Genomic DNA, 24,840 nt, shown 5'->3' with positions numbered 1-24,840 from the left:
TACTGTTTCAGTCTTTGATGTTAGCCAGAAGTGCTATTCATAGCAGCCATAATGTGCCCAGTAATGACTCCTTCTGAAGCTTATACGGAGCTCCACCTACCAGCAACACACCCAAGCATGATCGTAAATTCTCTTTTGTAAGACCCATTGCTCCTATTACTATTGGAACTGTCTGGGTATCCTTCTTCCACTTTGCTCTTGTTTCTGCCTGCAAATCCTGGTATTTTATGACTTTGTATCTCTCTGTACATAGGATGCTATACTTACTGCACAATCGCTACTCCAACAGTCTTGCCACATTATTATGCCTTTTGATATATAGTCCTACTGCCGTTAGTATATCAAAACCAGCAACAAGATGTATGACTATTTCTAATTTTGTTTTACAAAACTTACATTTGTCTGCTTCTCCCACATGTTCAATGGACTTTGTAAACCGTGTATGTAGTCTACTGTCTTGGGCCGCCAGTAGTAACCTTTCATCTTTTGGTTTAAATTCACCTCTCCTTAACCATTCCTGCATTTGATCCTGATCAACATGAGGTTGTTCCAGGAGTTTTCTGTACTAGCAACTAATTTTGCCTTTTCCACATGTCTTGCCATATCATATGGTCCTTCTCCTTATATTCTTTCTTGTGTTTTTTGGCACATTCAGTTGCTGCATAATTTGTATCTACATCTGGTTTGATTTCCATCCCCGCTTGACACAAACATGCTTCTGCTTAACTAAATAGGGAAGTCATCTTCTAGCATCTATGTTTTGAACAGTTGGTAACTGTTGGTAATATAGGATGGATTAAGTTATGATAGTGATTTTACAGAAAATGTTTAAACATTTCATTACAACTCAATAGAAATACTATTTGCTGCTACTTTAAGTTTACATGTAAGGAAACAATTAATTTGAAGTTGTATCTTTTTATGATCATATACAAAAGAATTGCAAACAAAATCACTCTCTCTCTCTCTCTCTATATATATATATATATATATATGTGTGTGTGTGTGTATATATATATATATATATATATATATATATATATATATATATATTGTAGAATTTGTTGAAGGTGTTTTATTATTGTACAGCAGTTTGTTAGAGCTTCTTTATAGTAAGTAATTAGTGATTCAGCAGATTTTTTTGGTAAATTGAAAGAATTGCTTTGATAAATCAAACATTTGACAAATGCAAATTAGGTACTTAATTGTTTGAAGATGATACAGAACTATATATAGGCTCATAGGTGTATACTAGGCAGATATAAATATTTATCATGGGTGATCAACATGAGGTTGTTCTGTGAATGTATATTCAATGTTTACTGTGTTTTGCATGAACTGACAATGGAGAGGCTCAGTTAATTATCTCTCTGTACCCTTAGGAGAATGACACATGGTTAAAGTGGACACAAAACTCAACAATGCAGAAGTCAGTCTGGCACATAGTTATAATTTTTCATCGTTATTTTATTGAATACATAGAGAAAGTATGAGTTTGTCCTCTGCTTTGCAGAAATAAAAGACACTGGGTGATGACAGTCTATGCATATAAAAGTAACATTGATCATTGAAATTGCTGCACACAGTGATTACAGTGCCTTGTGTACAGTGAGACCTAACATCATAAAATACCAGGATTTGCACTCAGAAATGAGGGCAATGTGGAAGGAGGATACCCAGATAGTTCCAATAGTAGTAGGTCCAATGGGTCTCATAAAAAATTTACAGTCATATTATATACACTATCAGTACATATATAGCCATATGAATTACAAGAGGAGTCGATTCTGGGGATATTGTGGGCACTGCAAAGAACACTTTTGGCTAAAATCATACATAGAAACAATATTAATTTCATGAACTTAAATCATACTTTAACTTAGGAATAGGGTCCATTCCTGTCATGGTACTAGAAACCCAAAAGATTTGGAGGAATTAATCTGTGAAACCAGTTTATGCTTTAATTTCCAGTAATTTCCAATGTTTCCAATAAAGTAAAGATTCATCCGGGTCTACCTGAGTCCTGTTACACAACTGGTGCTTTATATTCATTGCTGAATGCACCAGAGAGCAAGGCTCATCCTACAAGTGTTTGGTTTATAAATGTATGTATATACATCATCATTGGTAGAATATACCAATGTGAAAAACACAAATGAAAGAATCACAAATCATTGAAGCATTCTCTTCCACTATCATAAAGCCACTATTACAAAACACAGACCATGTATAGTCTGAAGTGTGGTACTGTTAGGGAAAGGGGTTTAAGTACTATAATGTGTAGGGTTAAAGTAAGGGGCAGAGGTAGGGATAGGGATAGGATTAGGATTAGGGTTAGCACACACAAGTAAGAAGGTCAGAGTGAGCTTCTACCCCCTGCACCTTACTCATGTGTGCTAACTGTGCCAGTGGATACCACATCCCACAATGCCGAATCCTTCACAAATGCTTTCTATGGACGTCTCCAAGAATGCATGGATCATGCAATCCCAAATAAATCCAAGTCCTTCTCCACCAAAGGCAAGCGTCCTGTCTGGTGGACCTCAGCCATTAACAAATTGTATAACAAAAGAAGGAAGCTACTACACGTCAGAGCAAAATCCCATGAAGGGAAGACATCTCTGATCAACATTAGCAGAAAACTACGTTCTCTCATATAAACATCCAAGGCCAACTTTGAGAGAAAAATCGCTAAGGACACTAAAGATAACCACAAAGCCTTCTTCAGCTATGTTAGAAACCTGGGCAGAAACCCTCAGATATGCTCAGAGTTAGTTCACAACAACAAAAAATACACTGAACCCACAGATATTGCCAACATTCTGGCTGACAGGTTCAGTGCAAATTTCTCCCCTCCCTCACCCCCAAAAGAAGAAATACTTATCCCAGCTGAATGTGATCTCCCTGTCATCTCAGATGTCTAAGTGAGAACCACCCTAAACAAAGCTAAAAACACAGCATCAATGGGACCTGACGGTATCCCGGGTTGCGTGTTACGTGAACTCCAAGAGGAGCTAAACCCACACATAAAAATGCTATTTAACCTTAGCCTTACTTCAGGATATGTACCTGAACACTGGCGTACAGCAACAGTGGTCCCACTCCACAAAGTGGGTACCTCGACAGACCCTGGGAACTACCGCCCCATAAGCTTAACCAGCCTGGTCTGCAAAGCTATGGAAAGAATCATTATGGAACTCATAAACAGAGACATAGGGGACCTACAGACACTTGACCCCACCCAGTTTGGCTTTGTAAAGGGCAGATCCTGCCTTTTGAACCTTGTTGACTTTTTCGAAACAGTCACTAGAGCCATTGATGAGGGCAAAGCAGTCCATACAGCCTACCTGGACTTGGCTAAGGCCTTCGACACAATACCCCACTCAGGCATCATAGATAAGCTCAACAGCTTAAACGTAAACCCTTATGTCACTAGATGGGTTGCAAACTGGCTAAAGGACAGAACCCATAAAGTTAAAATCGCTGGAGCAATGTCAGACTCAAAGCCAGTCACAAGTGGTGTCCCACAGGGATCTGTCCTGGGACCCGTCTTGTTCGGCATTTATTTTTCAGATGTCAAAGCAAACATGGGAGGGTTGTGGCTGACAAAGTTCGCAGATGACTGCAAACTAGGCGCCATAGTCGATACACCAGCGGACACATACATCCTACAAAAAGACCTCACAGAAATGGACAACTGGAGCCGGAGTCACGGCCTTAAACTAAATGCCAAAAAATGTATAGTCATCCCCTTTGGGAAAAATAAAGTACCCACAAATTATCACATAGACAGCAACCCACTGAGTATGGAAAAAGTAATCAGAGACCTAGGGACCCAAGTCAACAGCGACCTCTCATTTGACACCCACGTTGCCAAAGTGGTTAGAAAAACATTCTACCTTGCACACCTCATCATAAAGGGATTCACATCCAGATCCAAGGATGTCATTGTACCCCTATACTCCTCCCTCATCAGACCCATGATTGAGTACAATGCCCCATTTGGTATGTACCTCACCCGGCATTTGCAACAGCTGGAGAGACCACAAAAGTACCTCACCAAGAGGATCAAGGGTCTCCAACATATGTCTTATTCTGCCAGACTAAAGAAACTTCAGCTCTATTCAGTAGCATACCACCTGCTCAGAGGTGATCTCTACCTGACGTACAAGGCCATGTCCAATCAGGATCTGATGGACATGCTCCACCTCAAAAAATCCAAATCCATCAGGACCATGAGAGCTAAAGACTTAAACCTCGGCACAAGTATGAATAGGACATGCTGGAGGGATAGATTCATAACCCAGAGGCTTCCCATGCTTTAGAACAAGATCCCAGTTCGTATTAGGCAGAGCCCCTCACTGACTCTCTTCAAGAGAAATCTTGATGAGTGGATGGGAGATCGTAAGTTTACCCCAGGGGTCACATCTGTGTCACTGCTAGACAGGGGCACAGTAAACTAATTCTATTGTATAAGGGGACCTTCATTGTGTCACTACTAGACAGAGACACAGTATTCTAAATTTATTCTGTACATTTTTTGTACCATTTCATGGGGTGGCAAAGCCACATCACTATGGCTAGGCTTACAAATGCCCCAGGGCAGATAGCCTAGTACTATACTATGAAACTATGAAACTAAACATTAACCACAGTCCTAACCTCACATATTACATTACTAAAAATCCTTGACTTAGCATACCATTAATCAAGACAAAAAGACAGAACATCCACAACGACAGTCAGGCACAACATTATACCTATCCTCTTACATATCCCTAACCCACAAACACTTGTGAGCACACACAATATTTGCTATAATACATGCTTGCACATTTTCAAAACTACCACCTTTTCAGTCAACCACTCCTTCTCCTCCATGAAGCTTGAATTCAACCAAATGAGATTCTTGCAAATGTATAATCACTAGTTTGTCTAGTTTATGGTCGCGCATCTGTTTTTACCAAATTTGTATTTTCTACCAAATTAATGACAAATATATATATATATATATATATATATATATATATATATATATATATGGGTCTACTTCTAAAGACCGAACCAACGATTCCCCGACACAGAAATCACCGACGCCAGAAAACCGACAACACACAAACCCGACAACGCGAAACACCGAACACCATAACACCGACACACTACACGTAAACAACACAGTACACTACAACACATATCCACTAGCCCTAACCCAAACCCTAACCCTAAGGTCCGACACTACCGCACACTCTCCTACCTGCACCCTAACCCTAACTCACTTACACACCCGGAACCCCAAGCTCCGACACTACCGCACACTCTCCCTACCTGCACCCTAACACTAACTCACTTACACCCCGAACCCCAAGCTCCGACACTGCACACTCTCCCTACCTGCACCCTAACCCTAACTCACTTACACACCCCGAACCCCAAGCTCCGACACTACCGCACACTCACCTATCACACACCCTAACCCTACATCCCTGAGTATTGCACACTTACCTGTCCGCTCCCTACTCCTAAATCCCTCACTATCGCATACTTACCAGGTCGCGCTTACACATTCCCCTTGTCGGTCTTCCGTCTGTCGGGATTCGAGCGTGTCGGTCAACTGCGTTGTCGGTCGTTTGGTGTCGGTGATTTCACTGTCGGCGAATCGGCGTTTCGGTCATTAGAAGTAGACCCATATATATATATATATAGGTCTACTTCATATGACTGAAATTTCATTTGACAGAAAATTCATTTGACTGAGACCAAAATACTGACAGTTCAAAAGATTGAAAATTCATTTGACTGAAACTCATAACACTGACACATTAAAGTAAAAGGTGTGAGTTTTCAATCTTTTGAACTGTCAGTGTTTTGATCTCAGTCAAATGAATTTCAGTCAAATGAAGTAGACCCAAATAAGGGTCTACTTCATATGACTGAAATTTCATTTGACTGAGACCAAAATACTGACAGTTCAAAAGACTGAAAACTCATTTGACTGAAACTCATAACACTGACACATTAAAGTAAAAGGTATATGCCCTTTTCCCCATTGTAGTGCGACCCTGCAGTTAGTATATATAGTTGGGGGTGTGGGGGGCACAGCCACCCACATAGTTTAGGTAAATATTGTTTTCTGCAAAGAGTTATTCATTGGAATTATAAATATCCATGTGTATGGTTTAAAATGTATAAAGTATGTGGGGGGCTTATATATATATATATATATATATATATATATATATATATAGAGAGAGAGAGAGAGAGAGAGATAGAGAAAGATAGCTACAGTTTTCTATGGAAAAAGTACTGCCAACGCTGTAGTTGGTCGACATCTGTCTAAATGAAAAAATTTGGTAGACTAAACAGATGTTCGACAGGTTATGAGCATAATATTTGAGATAGGGTAATTTGCCTTTTTGCCTTATTTTTCAGTTTTGGCGCTAATATATATAATTAATAGAGGGAGCAGTTTATTTTTACACAGAGGTTGTTGCTCAGTGCATACATAGTAGCATCTCAACATTTGCAATTTCGATGTTTGTGTCATTCAATGAAAATCAGTAGACCTGCATATCTATCTATATAGATATATATATATATGGTAGTACTGAATTATGTTGATTACATGTTTGGTCGACATCTGTTTCATTGACTACATAGATGGTTGAAAGGGGTGTGTGATTGCACAGTTCTCATGGTTGGGAAATATGTGCTTTCCCCAACATGGTGCAATCTCGGAGTTAGCATATCTAATTAACAGAGATTGTGGGGGATATAGGGTGACTTTCTCCTTTGCAAAATCAATGTTTTAATCTATTTTTTTACATTAATGTTTTCTATGTGCTGAGGTTGTTTTCCTGGATAAGAGTAGAAGTGTGTCAACGTTCACATTTTGACAGTTACCATTTGATTGTTTCAATTATTGTCATTGCCCCATATAGATGCACTGCTTGTCGATTAGTATTGTTGTGTCAGAACTTGTTGAAAACGCTCATTATCTAGGGCAAGAGTAAACAAACGTTGCAACACTGAATATTACGTTTCCTGAGGAGGTGTGCATGTGATTGCCTTAAAAGGGAATGTATGTTAATGCCAAAATGTTGGCATTGGGGGTTGGAATGGGTGTGCAACTGCTCATGGGTTAGGGTTAGAGTAAAGGCTTGGGAAAGGGTAGATTTTGTGTTGTGTGTCATGGAGTGGAGTGTATATGTCTGTGCATCTCTTCTTTAGTAACAGGAATTATGCTTTGAATATAAAGATTCTCCCTTGTGACCATTAGTGTTTGCTAGGATCTGCAAAACCGCCTGCTTTTTCTACAGTGAAGTATTATAAAAATGATGTTTTCATTTTCAGATTTAACAACAAAACTAAAGGTGAGCTATTTATTTATGTATTTATTATTTGAACATGAAAACTCACCCAGCATAACACTTATGGTAACACACACAAAAAGACAAAAATCATTCTCACCTAGGAAAAGAACCTCTCTATTGTTTTTAATAAGCTATTTTCTTCTGTGAAACAGTCCCAGGAGCAAAGCAGCCTAAGCCAGGCGGTCAGATAGTATGCAGAGACTGCATTTATAATCTTCAGCTAGATTAGATGATGTCAGTAAAGTGGTTTTGGTTTGGCAGCATGAGTTGGTAAAGACGAGGAGGACTGAAGGATTTGGGAGGGTAGCTCGCTAAGCTTCCTGACAAACCCTTATTGGAGACGAGAAGGATGCAGCTGTAAGACAGCATTTGGCTTCATGTTAGAGAACCTCCTTTGTCCCCCATTCTGAAGCTTTTTGCAAAGTGCCACTTAGTTCTTCCCATTTTGAAAAGAATGAACATCATTGACAATTAAGTAAAGTCTTTGGCTCACAACAGATGAGTGCATTATCTGAAGCACTTCTGTTGACAAACGTTAAAGATATCTTAGTTCTAGTGATGTCTGTTTTATTGTAATGTTACCCAAAATTTAGTCAAAGCACTAGGTCCAGTATGGTATTTATGACTGGCATACGAGGGACTAAATATTTCCAGTACATATAAAGAATTTACCTCTAACATTCTGTGAAGCCGCGGTGGTGCAGTGGTAGCATTGTCGCCTCACAGCAAGAGGTTCTCCCATATGATTCTCGGCTGGAGCGCCTTCTGTGTGGAGTCTGCATGTCCTCCCCGTGGTCAAGTAGCGTTCGAAAGACATGCGTGAATGGGCGTGCCTTCGTTGAAGGTTGGGCATCGAGCTGGCACCTCGGCACCGTAAAAATCTACTGTCAATCATTAGCAGACCGGAGTTCCGCTTTGGCGACCCCTAACCAGGAAAAGCCGAAAGAAAAACAACAACCTCTAACATTCTGTGACTGAATTTTGTTTCTCCATGAATTAAGCCGTTGTGGAAATGTATTCACCCATCTGAATTCAACATCATAACTAACTATTCTGATGTTGAAAAAGTTGAGACACAGAATGGTTCCTGTTGTCAGCACAACATAGTGAATTTTTTACTTTTGAAACACGTCAGACATGAAGAAGAAATTTGTGGAAATCAATAAAATGTCAGAGAAAGAGCAGCTGATAAATAGGGTTAAAGATGCTCATTCTTAAACTATGTTTATGTTTGATGTTTATCAGAAGGTATGGGTAGTCATGGGGCAGTGCTACATCTGTTGTACAGAGTACCAAGTTAAGGGATGGGTAAATGGTAAAAATGAAATTAACTTAAATGTGTTCAAATAATTATCACTGTGATAGTTAAATTTGGTACTATGCAAAGTGGAGTTATGCATACTGTGACAATGTGAGGTATTGCCAGCTATACCAGGAGACATGGGGCAGTGGATGTGTAACATATGCCAGCAAGCTAGCTGGAATTTGGTAAAGAATTGTATGTTATTTGAATATCAAACTGATTTGTACAGAAGCTTGTGTTGAAAATATTTTTGTTAAGTTGCTTGTGTTAAAAATGTTTCAACAGTGTGTCCTCCTGGTCAGAAAAAGAAATACACAAATACACATGTATTATTGTAACTGTTGAACTGTATATATTGCAACAGAGGATACTGGAAGAGAAGAAGTTAATCTCAGTCCACCTGACTTTGAAAAATAGTAAGAAATTAAATTACTCAATTTAGGCCATAAAGATTGTATCTTACAGTTCTGATTGCAGCCAAAGACAGAATGTCTGGGAAAACAGGCACTAGGAAGCCTTCTGTATTGTCTTTGGCTTGGACACTCAGCTGAGGACTCAACTCTGTAGCTGTGCCAGTGGGGAGCCTTGTTGTGGACCTGGAGGTAGACAGAGAAAAAAATCCAGACTCTGTGTTTCCTGTGTGCTCTTAAGAGAAATTGTGCTTGATGCAGTGAGCTGTATCTGGAAATACTGGGCATGTCCATTTTTGTTCCAAGTTAACATCCCTCTCCAGTGTCAGTAGTGAGGATTCAGGCTCCTTGATTACTGGCCCAGAGAGGGGACATAACATACACTCTCCGAGACTGCTGCAGGCCAAATTATTAGTTAAAAATCAGTGCAATATGTACATAAAGAGAACAAACATAGCAAAATGTATGTGGAGATGATTTGGTAGTAACAATGGGGGATAAAGTATTCCTTTTACACAGACATTTTGATTTGGTTTTAGAAACCTTGCCTTGAAAAGTGAAGGATAGTAAGCAAACCATTTTTGGAACAGTATTAGGAGTGATATATGCACCAGAGTACGAGATATAAAGAAAGACAGCAAGAAAAATTAAACAGACATTTGTGTTTAATGAACAGCATGTAATGGAGACCTGTAAGTTATCATTGCTGCAGGAAAAAAAATCATAAGAGATTTCCATAGGCAGGCCTTTGTCTCAGACTGATCATTTTTAGCAGTGGAATATCCGTACACTGTGTGAGCATGCAGTCTCAAACCATGACTGTTCAAAAGAACCAGGTTATGAAAGGAAAAGTGCACTGCCCACCCTTCAATTAATTTTTGCTGCCAAGGACAAGAGGCATCTTGAGAGGAAGTTACCAATAAGTAGGATTGCTACCTTTGCTAATGCCCAAATAGGGGCACTACAGTTATGAGAGATTTTCTGTGACCGATATCCCATCAAATACTGCAGATGAGTTCATTTTCCTTGTGTTGCCAGATACGCTGCTCTTCTGCTTTTGTAAATGTCTTGCTAAATTAAATGTGATATTCAAATTAAATTATTAAAATTATTTCCTTATTAAAATATCTGTGCAAAAGGCATACTGTATTCCATTCTTATTGCCAGATGAGCTCTGTGTGCATTCTGTTTTTGTTCTCTTTCTGCATGATATTGAATTTTTTTTCATGTTTTATGTTAAACATTTTTGTCTTAAAATCAAGGCATCGCCCATTCTTCATGTTTTCTTCACATAAAGAGGTCAGCTTTTAAACCCATCAACAGTTGCTGTTATGGGTGTCAGCTTTCTCTTTAGCATTTGTAATTGAACTACTTTTGTAGTAAGTTTAACAAAAAAGAAAAAAACTTTAAAAGGGTAATAATTTTACAGGCCTTTGTAGAATATAAACGTTTATTTGCACTTGCAACTCTTCTCTTGCTGTTTTGCCTTCTTCCTCTTCTTCTAGTCAGTTATTTCTAAGAAGAAATATTTAGAGAAACATTCAAAAGAAAAATTATAAAAAATCAAAAACAGAAACTCAGGCAGCCTTCTTTTCATAAAGTTAAATAAAAGTTCTGGAGCAGATGTTGGGTGTGTGGCAAGAAGAGGCATCATTACTCTTAGACTCTATCCGATTCCAGGAGTTTGGATTCAGTTCTCCCACAGTGGAAGATAATAGTCTCTCTGGTACCACTAATCAGCCTTGTGCATCACAGTCTTGAAAAGAAGCTGTTGGAAATGTATTCATATATGGAAATAATGCAAAACCACCTAAAATGGTGACTGTTGTGAGTAAACGTATCCCAGACTTGCTAGGGAGATTCCCTACGTATCCCCCTTTTGCCTGTTCATAGCGAAATATCCGTTATGCTTGGGGTACCTGTAGAACTCACTGCTTAATGCTAATAACTATCATATGATTAGTAATATCCCTAAAGCTCAGTTTATGCATTTGAATTTCTTAGACTCATATGACTTTACAACTCTGTAAAAGGACTTGAGAAATAGTCACCCACAGCGATCGAGTCCATCCAACAACTAAACAATATGGAGTGGATTGAACTAATGCAGTGCAGTCACTTTAAACACCAATATCCAGATCTGGGTGCATCTATTGTCATTACTATGTATAGTAGCAGCATACATAGAATACAGCCCATTTTAACAAATGATAGATTTTTGAATAGCAGCAAAAAGCAAAGAATATGTTTCCAGGCTCAGTCAAAATATGAAACAGCAAAGTTGGCCACCACAGGAGGAAAATAATCTAGCAAAGTGTTGTATCTCTTATTGTCACTGTAGTGCATTGTGCTAAGGAATTCACAACCAGAAATGCACTTTAGGTATTCAAGGTGTATATGATCCAGCAGCAGACTGGCTTAACTATGTAGCAGAGTGTTTTTTTAGTGCTTTTTGTATCAGTTAAGTATCAAGAGCTTATAAATTTTATACTTATGAACATCTAAGTAATATAAGCTTTAAGGAAATAATTTTGCACTATGTCAGCATGTGTTTGTATACTGTTATGTTTATTGATATAGACAAATACATGCCTTAGAATGATTTGTTAGACTGTTTTAATAATCGCTATTAGACAAGACAGTAAGTATGTGGATTATTAGTATATGTATCTTCACAAAAGCAGGTTTAAATGATTTTTTGGTATTAATTTTAATGTTGGTATTCCATCATAATAATTTTGTGTTCATCTGTTTATTATTGGGAGCTAACATTATATCACAGTATTTCTCCATAATAAACTCTTCATGAACTATTTATCTGTACTATAATCTTTTTATTATCTCTTACTATAGGTTTGTGATGTCCTTGCAGTACGCATACAGCGTAATATCTATTAAGAAGTAACAAAGGTGTTCAGCCACTTATGCATTTTCTGATTTGTTTTCATTTATAGCATTTACACTGCATTTACTGTGACTATTCTATAAAGTGCGTGTTTTAAGTATGACCACTAGAAGGAATCTCTAGAACTTGTTTTGATTGAAACTATCCATTTTGTAGTAATTTGATAAGTATGGCTGTTGTTTCTGTCTAGCTGTAGGACCGTTCTATTAACTTGACTAATTTTGGCCACATTACTGCAGATTATAACCAAACTGCAGTAGGACTGTTTATTTTTTAACTTTCATTCTCTATTTTGTTTACTGATTAAAAAACAAAAAAAAAAACAATGTTAACGCTGGCTTGACACTTTGTTAAATAACTTTGTCTGATTTGATTGGTCAGATGTCATTCACATGATGTTGATTGTACTTTTGAATGACTCATATAAGAGGGTAAAGTACTATAACTGATAGTCACTTCTGTGGGTCATTTTCATACTCCATAGAGCTGGCTTTCTTGTTACTTTATCTGACTATATTTACCATAACATGTTTGCATACAGCATCATTGCTACAGTAAAGGTTCCCATCCATCTTATTATTATCTTTCACAGATTTGTGGGTTTGTAAATTGGTGAAGTTTTGTATTTTGGTTCTTTATTAGATAGAAACCTTTCTTGTGTACTATGTGATAAATCAATTAGTTACTTATTTTATAAACGTATAAATGGTGTGTTTTTTTTTGTTTTATTTATTTATTTTTATTATTATTTATTTATTTATTTATTTATTTATTTATTTTAGGGTTTGATGCTGTGGTTAATCTAGAATTTATTGTTAGTCCACTATCTCTGATCTGTTTGGAGTGGCGGTTAGGTCAAGCTTAGGAGTTTGTCAAATGGCATTTCTTACCCAAGAGCACTGTTGGTACAGTCATGCATTATAGCTCTTTTTAGCAGCTAACAAAAAAAAAAAAAACAGGACATACAATCATCTCATTTAATATATATTTGTTGGCCGTCTGTTCACTTTGGCTATTTATCTTTTAACTCAAGCTTCTTTATCAATTTGGAACTGTCGAGTTACTTTCACCCTCTACCCTACATGAGCCCATTTTGGTTATTTGGTGTTCAACAGCTGCACATTTGCACACCTTACTCTTTGATCATCTCATTCAGTTATACTCAGGAGGCCTCTTCTGGCTATGGCTGAAGACTTTCAGTCTAGTTCCAAAAGACTTGCTATCAGTGTAATTTACCACTTGCAACACTGAGAGCAGGTCTTTTGGAATCTGGCTTCTGGTGTAAGCCTAATAGGCCTTAAGTCAAAGTAAGTCACTTTCATTGAGAGCAATGTGGAGGAAAGATACTCAGACAGTTCCAGTAGTAATAGGAGCAGTGGGTCTTATAAAAAAAAAAGAATCTACAATCGTATTTAGACATGTTACCAATACATGTAACCCTGTATGAGCTGCAGAACTGGGCACATTGTGGGTGCTGCGAAGAGCACTTCTAGCTGACATCAAACATTGAAACAATACTAATTTCCTGAACTTTAATTGTACTTTGACTTAAGAATGGGGTCCATTCCCTAGAAACCCAAAAGACTTGTAGAAATTAAAAAAGGGAGAAGAGCAGGTTTTTATTGACCTTCTGCAGTCTATTTCTTTCATTAATCTTAATATATCTATCTATCTCTATTAAAGTTTGATAAAACAAATGAACACAGTAATTAGGACTGTCCATAGAGATCCATGTGATATAACAGAAATAAACAGGATATATTACTGTGCAGCTAAATTAATAACTGATAAAGCTCTACCACAAGAACACAGGGTAGTGAGGAAACGTAAGTGCAGAAATCGAATAACATCATGGAAATATCGAATAGACAAAACTATAATCCAATTAAGACAAGAAGTGTCGCTGTTAGAAGAGTATAGAAGAGGGAACACATCAGCAAATATATTTAGAAAAATAGCCGTGATAAAAGCAATGTGCAGTCTTAGAACATATCAGGATCTATCATGCACTGTCGCAAATAAACTAAAATTCTCAGCACAGGCGGAGAAACTTAAAAAAATACACAGATAAATATAAAGGAAAAGTACAAAATAAGCAATTTATTGATCAAAAAAAGTTTTATACAGAATTGGGAAACAAGGTAAAAGGAATTGAAAGACCACCAAAAAAAGAAACAGATACATTTTGGAGAAGTATCTATGAAGATCCTGTGGAACATAACAAAGATGCTAAATGGAGAGAAGTAAAAGAAAGAATAAGAGGTTTAAAGGTACAGGATATGAAATGGGATGAAGTAACAGCCAGAGAGATTGAAGCAAAGTTAAGAAAAGCCTCTGATCGGAAAACCCCAGGCCCACATGCAGTGCCTGACTTCTGGTTAAAAGTATTAACAGTTTTGTGCAAAAGATTTAGCTTGAGTAAGAACTATTTATTTGCACACCCCGAACAGACACCAACCTGGCTAACAACAGGAAAAACAATGCTCCTACTTAACAGTGAACCTGCAAGCTACCCTAAAAATTATAGACCAATAACTTGCCTTCCAATGATGTATAAACTGTACACTGGCATTGATTCTGACAGAGTTTATAGTCATTTAGAAGAAAACTCAATTATGGCACTAAACAAAAAGGCAATAAAAGAAAGTCATATGGAGCAAAGGATCAATTGTTGTTTAATAAAGTTGTAGTGGAGAACTGTAAAAAGGGGATGAATTTAAGTATGGCATGGATTGACTATCAAAAAGCATTTGATAGTATCCCACATTCATGTTTAAGAGTGCTTAAAAATGTATAAGATACATCCTACACTGATCGACTACATTACAGTGACCATGAAACAGTGGCAGACCACTTTGCAGTTAAGCCATGATAAAGGACAAATTATTATTCTAGGGATAAAAATTTAACAGGGGATATTATGGGGTGACTCTCTGTCACAGCTGCTATTTTGTCTTGCCCTTAACCCATTAAGCTGTCTACTTAAAAGCTTAGGCCATGGCTATAATTTGGTTCCTAGAAAACAACAAAGTATAAAGGTTTCTCATCTTCTCTTTGTCGATGATTTAAAACTTAATAGCTCATCAGATGAGGAACTGAAAGCACAGCTGCAAGTTGTCAAAACTTTTTCATGTGATAAAAAAATGTCATTTGGTCTTGATAAATGTACAAAAGCAACCTTTAAAGCAGGAAAACTGCAGCACCAAGAAAACATCAGTTTGGGATAAGAATGTGCTATAAAAGAACTTGAGCAAGAGGGAGTGTATAAATATTTGGAAGTTGATGAAGGATCAATAATAAAACATGTACAAATGCAAATAAAGCTTAGTAAGGAATACTTTAGAAGACTTAAATTAATCCTAAAAACAGTGGTGACATCTAGGAACAAAATTCAAGCTATAAACCAATTTGCTCTTCCTGTCCTAACTTACAGTTTTGGAGTGACTGACTGGCCCCAAAATGTGTTGGATAGATTAGGCAGGAAAACAAGAAGTATGCTTCACACTCACAAAATGATTTATAAAAATCAGTGCATAGCAAGATTATATATTCCCCGTTCCAAAGGAGGGATGGGCCTCCTTGAAATTGATTACATGTATAAATCTTCATATCTGCTGACCTCACAAGACCGAAACTTAGTGAAAGTTTTGAAAAATGAGAATAAATCCAAGATAACTTCCCTGCTTAGTCTAGCAGAAGCATATAGGCGTCAAGTAGGAATGGAAATCAAACCAGAAGTAGATAAAAATCAGGCAGCAACTGAATGTGCCAAAAAACAAAAGAAAGAATATATGGTGAGGGATCAGATGGGATGGTGCAAACTTTATGGTATTGAAGTGGCTGAAAAACAATGGAAACATGAGCCACAAAGTATCATAGAAAATTATGGTCTACATCACTTGGGATCATCCATTACCAACAGTTCAAAAGATAGATGTGAGAAAACCAGATATAGTGGTCCATGTAAAGAAGACAAAAGTAGCATTGATCACTGAAATCGCCACACCCTGTGACTACAGTGTCTTGTCTACAGAGAAACACAAAGTCATAAAATATCAGGATTTGCAGGCAGAAATGAGATCATTGTGGAAGAAAGATCCCCAGACAGTTCCAATCATAGTAGGAGTAACAGGTCTTATAAAAAGAATCTACATTCGTATTTAGATATGTTACCAGTACATGTAACTCCATACGAATTGTGGGAGGAGTCATTACTGGGCAGATTGCTGGTGCTATAAAGAGAATTTTTGTCTGACATCAAAGATTGAAACAATACTAATTTCATGAGTTTTAATCATACTTTGACTTAGAATTGGGGTCCATTCCCATCATGGTATTAGAAGCCCAAAAGATTTGGAGAAATTAAAAAAAAAGAGCAAATCTTTCTGAATCAGGGCATACTTACACTGAGAATGACTCTCTTGGAATCTGGCTGTGTATCCTAACATGTTCTAGTGCATACCTCTCAACTGTCCACATTTTTTTAGAATGTCCAGATTTTTGCCTCTTATTTTTGATCTGTTCCTCACAAAATGTATGGTTTTCTGGCTAATTATTGAACACTGAAGTGACTAAATAATACTAAATAGTGACAGACATTTGAGTTTCAGACTTCATATCCTTCAGAAAATACATAATGATGTAGAAATCTGTACTTCTAGCAACTTTATAAGTTTATAGGGGCAGTAATTAAAATCTGGTCCTATTTTGGGCATTTGACCCCCCCCCCATTATTTTTGGCTTTGTCCAGATTTCTTGCAGTGAGAGGTTGAGAGGTATGTTCTACTGTCATATCACTGCAAGGAAAGATCAGGCCCTGAGATAACTCCGGCAGTAAATCTTTTATGTTTCTATGTTTCATACAACAATAATCTTACACTAAAATATCTACATACATGGTAAGTATGTTTATAAAGTACTACTGTATAGAAAATGGGTTAATTTCACTGATTTATATTAGGGTTTCTGCTTCACATTTCTCAGTCTAAAATAAAATTTAGATAGCTATTTCCACATTGAAAAATCATGATTACTTGTGTCAACCTAACAGTTGAGGATAGCGAAATCTTGTATTACCTTCAAGCAATGATATGAGAAAGACCATGCTAAATTTTTTATAACTAAGTCAGTCAGCTAGGTCTGCACTTAAATGGTAAATATGAAGAACTGCCCTGGCTTTGTTTTCTTCTACAATCAGTCTGTATTTCTGTGATTTATTTTAAACCTTTAAATTGCATGGCATTTCTATAGTAAGAAACTAGCAACAGTCTTCCTATGAAGAGAAGGATTTAAGTGTAGACCTACATTTTAAACAAATATTTAATTGTTTTTTTGCAGATCCTCACAGCAGAGTGTGCCTTACCTCGACAGATGAGGATGATCCTCTTAGTTCATACATAAATGCTAACTACATAAGGGTGAGAAGAAAACTGAGTGGTGACTACAGAATATATCATATCAGTCAGCACTGTTTGAGTTCTACATAGCTGGTTTGGCAATATGGCTCATTCTTTTTCGACAGAAAGCTCTATTCTGCATTTCACCATGTATATAATTCTAATCGGAATGCATAACTAAATGTGATTTTCATATAGAATATTCTAATTTGCAATTACGTGCTGCTGTCTCTCTCTCTCCCTCTTTTTTCTTGACAGATGAATTTGTACAGAATCACTTCATATTGCTTTTCTATTTTACTGAAAAAAAGTAATCTAATGAATATTAATAAGAAAGGGAATGAACCATATTCAAAAATGTAATTCTTCCATGCTTTTAACAGTCTTCCAAAATATTAACATTTCATTGTGCTGTCGCTGTCTGGTAATGACATAACACTGATATTATAACTAAATTTTAAGCAGTGCTTAGATATCATTTTTCAAGGCCACAGATCACATTCCAAGCAAATGCATTTTAAAAGTAAAACATTTGTCAGGTGAGTGTAATCGAATAAATTATTCATATATAAATATTAATTTATTTATAAGTATTAATATGATTTAGAAATATACTATTATTTAAACAATACAGGCTAATGGGTGAGATTCAGGCAAAATATTTGGCTGTTGGAGAAACAATGTGACACGCATCTGTCACTGGTAACATTGCTTAACACAAATTGCTGTGAATTAGCAGTGATTTGCCCAGTGTAGTCTTTTGTAGGATATCAGTGTTTATAAGCCTTAGATAATACTATGTTATGCCTGCACTGAAGATTCGAAGGACATGAGCATCATTTCACTGCAATTAGCTAAATACTGCAGTTTAAAGCAGACTGCTAAGAGATACAGTCCTAGTAGTCTAGGACGTCTCTCACAAATTAGGCGTTCATTGGCTCTGATGTAAGGAGGAGTAGCAAACTCCATCCAAGTACTTCCACATCACATAGGTTCATAGGTTATTCACAATATCTATGCACTTTTAGAATGAAAGCACTACATAATTATTAAATTCTTCTTTGGTTATTTGCTTTACCAGCATGTTTTTTTTTTTGGTTTGTTGTTTTTTCATAAGAAAGTGGAGTATGCCCTTACAAAATAATAAATTAGAAAATTAGATTAAATCTACCATGATCATAGGAGATTACTAAACTATCGACCTGGAGATTGTTTTAAGCCTTAAAAGTCTTTCGGCTTTTCCCGGTTAAGGGTCGCCACAGCGGAATGATTGGCAGTAGATTTTTACGTGCTGGCTTGCCGGGCCTAACGTACAACCTTCAATGAAGGAACGCCCATTCATGCATGTCGACACAAAGAAGACTCTCTAACTGAGAATCGAACGTGCAACATCTAACTGTGAGGCGACAATGCTACCGCAGTTATTTTTACTTTTGAGGTTTTAAGCCTCAAAAGTACAAATAAAAAAAAAAAACAACAAAGGCAACTTCATCAGATGAAGTTCACATATTGATGCTGTATGAAAGCGCTTTTATTTGTTTTACATAAAGAAGTTTTTTGGAATGAACCCTTGCCTTTGTTGTTTTTTCATCATTTTAAGCCTAGTCATTTTATCACAATGTAATACCATGAATATGCTAGTCAATACCCAAGATTTCATTCAGTGATGACTGCCAATGTCCAGGAGGATTGTGGGTGCTATCCCCAGTAAGAATTTACAGTGCCCATGCACTCATCCAGGTTCCTGTTGAACAGTGTCATAGACCTGCTCTGTTTCACATGAATTGGTAGCCTGTTCTAAAAAGGGGGCAGTTGCTGGGAGATAAATTTGTCCCTCCAGCATGTTCTATTTAAGTTGCAGGCCATATTTAGGTCCCTGGAATGGATAGCCCTAATCCTGCTTGATTTAGTGATATGCAGCAAGGTCATTAGGTTTAGGTCTTGGATTGCTCTGCAGGCCAGGCATAAGTCTCTCCTAAGCAGTCTATATGACACCAAGTATAGTGACAGGGACTTTAGTCGGTCTGTGTAAGGCACATGCTGGAGACTCTTGATCTTCTTTGTTAGAAACCTTTGAGATGTCTCAAGTTGCTGCAGGTGCTTTGTACAATACATGCCGAATGGGGTGTTATACTCAATTATGGGCCGGATTAGTGCAGAGTGTAGCGGGGTTATAACCTCTCTTGCTCTCAAGGCGATGCCTTTACTGATCAAGTGTGGTACATAGAAAGCCTTCCCTACTACAATAAATACATGGTGGTAGAAGTTAAGGTTGCAGTCAACCTGTGATCTCAGGTCCCTTACCACTTCATGGGAACTTAGGGTATTGTTGTTGATTTGATAGTGTGAAGGGACATTGTTTATGCTGATGGGAATGATGATACATTTCTTTGCATTTACTTTGAGACCATGACTAATACGGTGGTTGTTGGTCTGCGTGAGACCCTCCTGGAGTATACTGACATTATTTGGGGATTTAATGATTGCACCTAGTTTGTAGTCATCAGCAAACTTGGTCAGCCACAATCCCGTAGTTTTGACTTGAACTTCTGAGATGTATATACCAAACAGTAGGGGCCCAGCACTGACCCCTGTCGTACCCTGCTGGTAACAGGTCTACTGGTTGATGTGGAGTCACCCACTGTGATAGGACATGTATCCAGTTTGTGAACCAGCTGGCAACCCATTTTACAACAAAGGGGGTTACGTTCAGTTTGTTAAGTTTACCGGTAATGCTTGAATGTGGAATTGTGTCGAAAGCCTTTGCCAAGTCGAGGTATGCTGTGTGCACAGATTGGCCCTTGTCAGTGGCCCCAGTCACATTTTCAAAGAAGTCCACCAGATTTAACAGGCAGGATCTGCCCTTGACAAAGCCGAATTGGATAGGATCCAGGGTTTGGAGATCACCTATGTCTTTATTTATGAGGTCCATAATCATATGTTCCATGGCCTTACAGATGAGGCTGGTCAGGCTTGTGAGTCTGTAATTCCCAGAGTCTCTTGCTAGGCCACATTTGTGGAGGGGAATAACTGTTGCTGTTCTCCATTCTGCAGGAACAAAGCCTGTGGTTAGGTTGTGATTGAAAAGGGTACATAATGGTGATGCTAGTTCATGTTTTAACCTGTTTAGAAGACCACCTGGGATGTCATCCAGATCAATAGAGGTTGTGTTTTTTTGCCTTGGACAAGGCGTTGAGAACCTGCTCTTCAGATATGTAGGGTGGGGGGAAGTTTGGGGGAAGGTTTGTGATACATTAGGAGAAGATAAAGGAGTTTGGCCAAAACTATCCTCTAGCAGATTTGCAATCTCTGTGGGGGTCAGTGTGTGTGATACCATTGGTCACTAGTTCTGCACATGCTTGGGTCCTACCTTTTAGGCTACTTATGTTGTAAAAGGCCTTATGGTTATCCTTGGCTGTACTTGCTAAGTTTCTCTCAAAGCAGCCCTTAGAGGATTTGACAAGTTGTGTTATTTGCCTGTTGAGGCTGAGGAAGGTGCTTTTCCATTGTTGGGGCCTTGCCTTTGTTTTATTGGGCAGCAACTTTTTGCATTTATTGTAACATTTGTTGATGCTGGATGTCCACCATGGCAGCTTGTTTTTACTTGGGGTTCTAGCTTTGATTATTTCTGCTACCGCTGAGTTTATGCACTTATGCAAGTGATTGTATAAGGCTTTAGTGTAAGCTTCGGTGAAGTTACCACTTCCAGCATGGTGTTGGTCTTGGAATGCATTTATACCTTCACTTAGGAGGGTGTAGTTTACCTTGGTGAAGTTTTGTAGTCTGATTTCACCGTTTGTGAGTTCTGGTGTTAGTACTAACTTGAAGGTGACTGATTTGTGGTCAGATTTAACTTATGAGTGTCCGACAGTTGCAGCAGTGCATCTGTTTGACATGTTAGTGAGGACCAGATCTAGAATGTTTGTTCCTGTTGTCAGGGTATGAACAATTTATTACAGGGCATTTAAATTAGCAAAGTCAAGGAACTTTTCCACTAATGAGTTGGGGCTAGAGTAGGTTTCCCAGTTGATGGGATAATTGAGATCACCCATAACCAGAATGTTCGATAAAATTTGGATTGTCTCAAGTTTGATCAAGTAGGCTTCATGGGGGTGTAACCCATGAAGGGAGATCTATAATTGGCTGTGACTTGAATGGGGGTCTTACCCACCATAACCTGGACTTGGAGTAACTCCATGGAGTTGTCCAGTCTAACAAGACAGGAGGTAACTTTATCTCTAATATCGATAGAAACACTGCCTCCTTTGGTTTTCACACATCCATTTTGCAGTCTAAAGGTGTGGAACAAGTTGTAGCCTTGCAAGGCCAGAGTACTCTCTGAGGCCTTGAACCAGGTTTCTGTGATTGTACAGACATCTGCATCTTCTAGTGATAGAAGTGCTTCCAGGGAGTGCAGTTTTTGGTTTAAGCTCCTAGCAATTTAGCAGCATGACCTTTATTTTGTTCTGGTTGGCTAATTTCATGTCAGTAATGCTGTTTTCCAGAACGTGCCTAAAAAAGGCACTATGGGGGAGCCAAGAGCCTTTCCCAGCAGCCAAAAGCCTAGAGGTGAATGGAATTTGCTACTCCTCCTTACATCAGAACCAAAGAAAGCCTAATTTGCGAGAGACGTCATAGACTACTAGGACTGTATCTCTTAGCAGTCTGCTTTAAACTGCAGTATTTAGCTAATTGCAGTGAAATGATGCTCATGTCCTTCGAATCTTCAGTGCAGGCATAACATAGTATTATGTAAGGCTTATAAGCACTGATATCCTACAAGATGGGTATTATCATTCAGCATCTAATAGAGTGTAACTGCAATAAGGGCTAAGCCACAGACATCACTGCTGTAATAGAAATAGGCTTAAGTTAAGTGCAGAGATGTATAGCATAGTCACTTTTGGTACACAACTCTCAACAAAAGTTTACAGTGTAAACTGCAACCCACTTTACATTGATACAGCAGTCAGAGATCTTACTATCTTGAAAATAACTCCCTATCCTCCTCTATTTTTGAGTCCCCCTTGGACCTCACAGGGCCAGCTCCCCAGTGCCTTATGTCCATGCCAGGACTAGCAGCCATTCTCCTACCACCAACAAACCAACTCCAGCACTGCTATGGCCAGTCCTGGATCGGATCCTAAGGGTGTTCTGGTGGCTAAGCAATCTGTGCTTCCATCTAGGGGTGGGGGGTTATGCACATTTCCTTTGTCTGCCCCCCACACTCAACTACATTTGAGGGCAACTCCCCTTTTAAGACTATTCCTTAAGACTATGGCTTAAGACTATGGCTTCATAATAGCTATATTTGATACAGTATCCATCTTGGCAACAGTTATGTGCAATTTACATGTTACCCAAACTGCTTCTGTGGACATTTGGACCATGCATGTCATGTGTTGTTACACTGAAGTAGTCTCCAATAACTTGTCATGTACTGTGAGTCATTGTTTCCCCTTTAGCTGTACAGACTGCTGTGAGGGTTTGAATTACCCCGCCATGGGTTCTTTTTTATCCATGTGAGGTACTGAGTTCCCACTTCTTACTCCATTGTGCTCTGTTGGCTGGATATATGTCATCTTTTTCCAATTTCCTCAGCAGTGTTACTCCAGCAGTCTGTTAATAACATCCTTATGGTACAAAAACAAAGTACTGAGTGACTGCTGCCTTAACAGAATTTCTCCTAGAATTTCAAATTTAGTAAGTTTACATCCACTCACCCAACTTTGAAAGTAATGTTTACTTCTGCAATTTAATCATTCACACTTTTATCTGCCTTTTTTCTATGCTGTTTTGAGTTTCCTTCTCAAAGCTTCAAAAGTGATTTTAAAGCATTGGAATAGTGATTAACTTATCATCATTTGACCAATCAATCCACATAATTTATTTTTGAAAAGGAGCATGCATTGCCTTACCCATGAGCAAAGCAGTTAAACTTTACTCATTGACCCTGGTCAGGCTGATGTTGATGATGCAGATTGTCAAATGCCCAAGCAGAACTATCAGAGTCACCCCCCTCTTTATACATAGGAAACGTATCAGTGTGTGGCATCTACAAGTTGGCTTTCACCTCCACTGTTCATGTGCCTTTAATGTAAGGCCATCAACTCCTTAATTCACACTGAGTTTTGAGATCACATGCGGATGGACTGAGTTGCTTTTACTGCATGCTCTGCACCTACAACTGGTGCCTGGCTTCCTCCATCTCCAGTGGACTACATTTCAACTGCACAAAAGGCTTTTTCTGCTTGTATATACCAGTGTATAAAATTCCGTTGGTCTTGTACTCCTTAATCAGCTGTGCAGCTGACATTTAACATATTTAATTTTGCCTTTTGCTAACAACTCTGATGAGAAAATAAAACATCTGCAGTGCAAGCAATACTGATGCATTTTTATCTTGTGGCTGCAAGGGTAAATGCGCATTTTGGTAACAAACGCTGTTTTATAAACTCTAGAAGTCCTGTTTAAAAGATCCAGCTACTCTCTGCCCAGTAGTATATGAAGAACAATGATTTAAGTCCCAACCATTGTAATGAACAGGCTGACAGTCCCAACACTGCCTCCAATTAACATGTGATGAACAGGCTGATAGTCCCACCCCTGCCTGCAACTAACATGTGATGAGCAGGCTGATAATTCCACCACTGCAACAAACTAATGTGTTATAGATAGGACCATATGTTCTAACTTTGGCACTGCTGCTGTCAACATGTTATCAATGTTTGAATTTGCATTGGAACTACCATTATGGGGTTTGTCAACACCCGTTGGCACCCATTAACTTACTTGAGCCTGAGCAACAGGACAGTAATTATCCCCCTTGCTTCCTCAAGTCATTTACCTAGGAAACCACTTGCTTTCTGAGAGTTTTCTCCCAAATCCTTTATTAAGACCACACCTCATATGATTTGCAATATCTCATAAACAGAATGCAGGTTACAAAAAATGCAAAAAAGAAAAAGTTGTTAAACGGTGAGTTATACACTAGCGTTAGTATCAAAAGTCTAGGGATATTGAATTGATTTCTCAAATTTATAAAAGAAAATAATATTTTACTTGCCAAAATATATTTATTTATATTTGTTGACCGGGAAAGTTCACTGGGTCAGAAACCCATTTTCAGTGGAGGCCTGGGGAGAAAAGCTCTACAATGAGTAATATAACATCATCAGATTACAGTAGATAGGTAGTTATACAATTTTAGAAAGAAAGACTTTAAGGTATGTAAAAAACATATAGACAGCAATTATCCCATCATACCAAACTTTATTTTTTTACAAACACTGTATCACCTCCTATTTAACATAGGGGTGAAGTTAGACATTTTGTAGGAAAAAAGGAATTGTATTTAATTCAATTTAAGTACATTGCATTAAAAAGTAAGATCTACACTAGTACCCACTCACTATATATATATATATATATATATATATATATATATATATTTCTT

General features: G+C 37.9%; 1 protein-coding gene across 2 annotated transcripts in view; it reads left to right on the top strand.

The window, feature by feature from the left end:
* The window catches only part of PTPN5 (protein tyrosine phosphatase non-receptor type 5), a 772,658-nt gene that overhangs the window by 613,625 nt on the left and 134,193 nt on the right, over positions 1-24,840 (top strand). For both annotated transcript variants that reach the window (XM_044082854.1, XM_044082853.1), the window contains one exon: positions 17,326-17,405. In XM_044082854.1, coding sequence (XP_043938789.1) covers positions 17,326-17,405 — 80 coding nt within the window. The remainder of the gene's footprint in view (positions 1-17,325; positions 17,406-24,840) is intronic.

The sequence above is a fragment of the Protopterus annectens genome, chromosome 9.part0 (assembly GCF_019279795.1).
Source record: "Protopterus annectens isolate FY-2018-M chromosome 9.part0, PAN1.0, whole genome shotgun sequence".
In the NCBI taxonomy this organism is placed as follows: Eukaryota; Metazoa; Chordata; order Ceratodontiformes; family Protopteridae; genus Protopterus; species Protopterus annectens.
The sequence above is the reverse complement of the archived record's forward strand: the minus strand, read 5'-3'. Positions and strand labels throughout refer to the sequence as shown.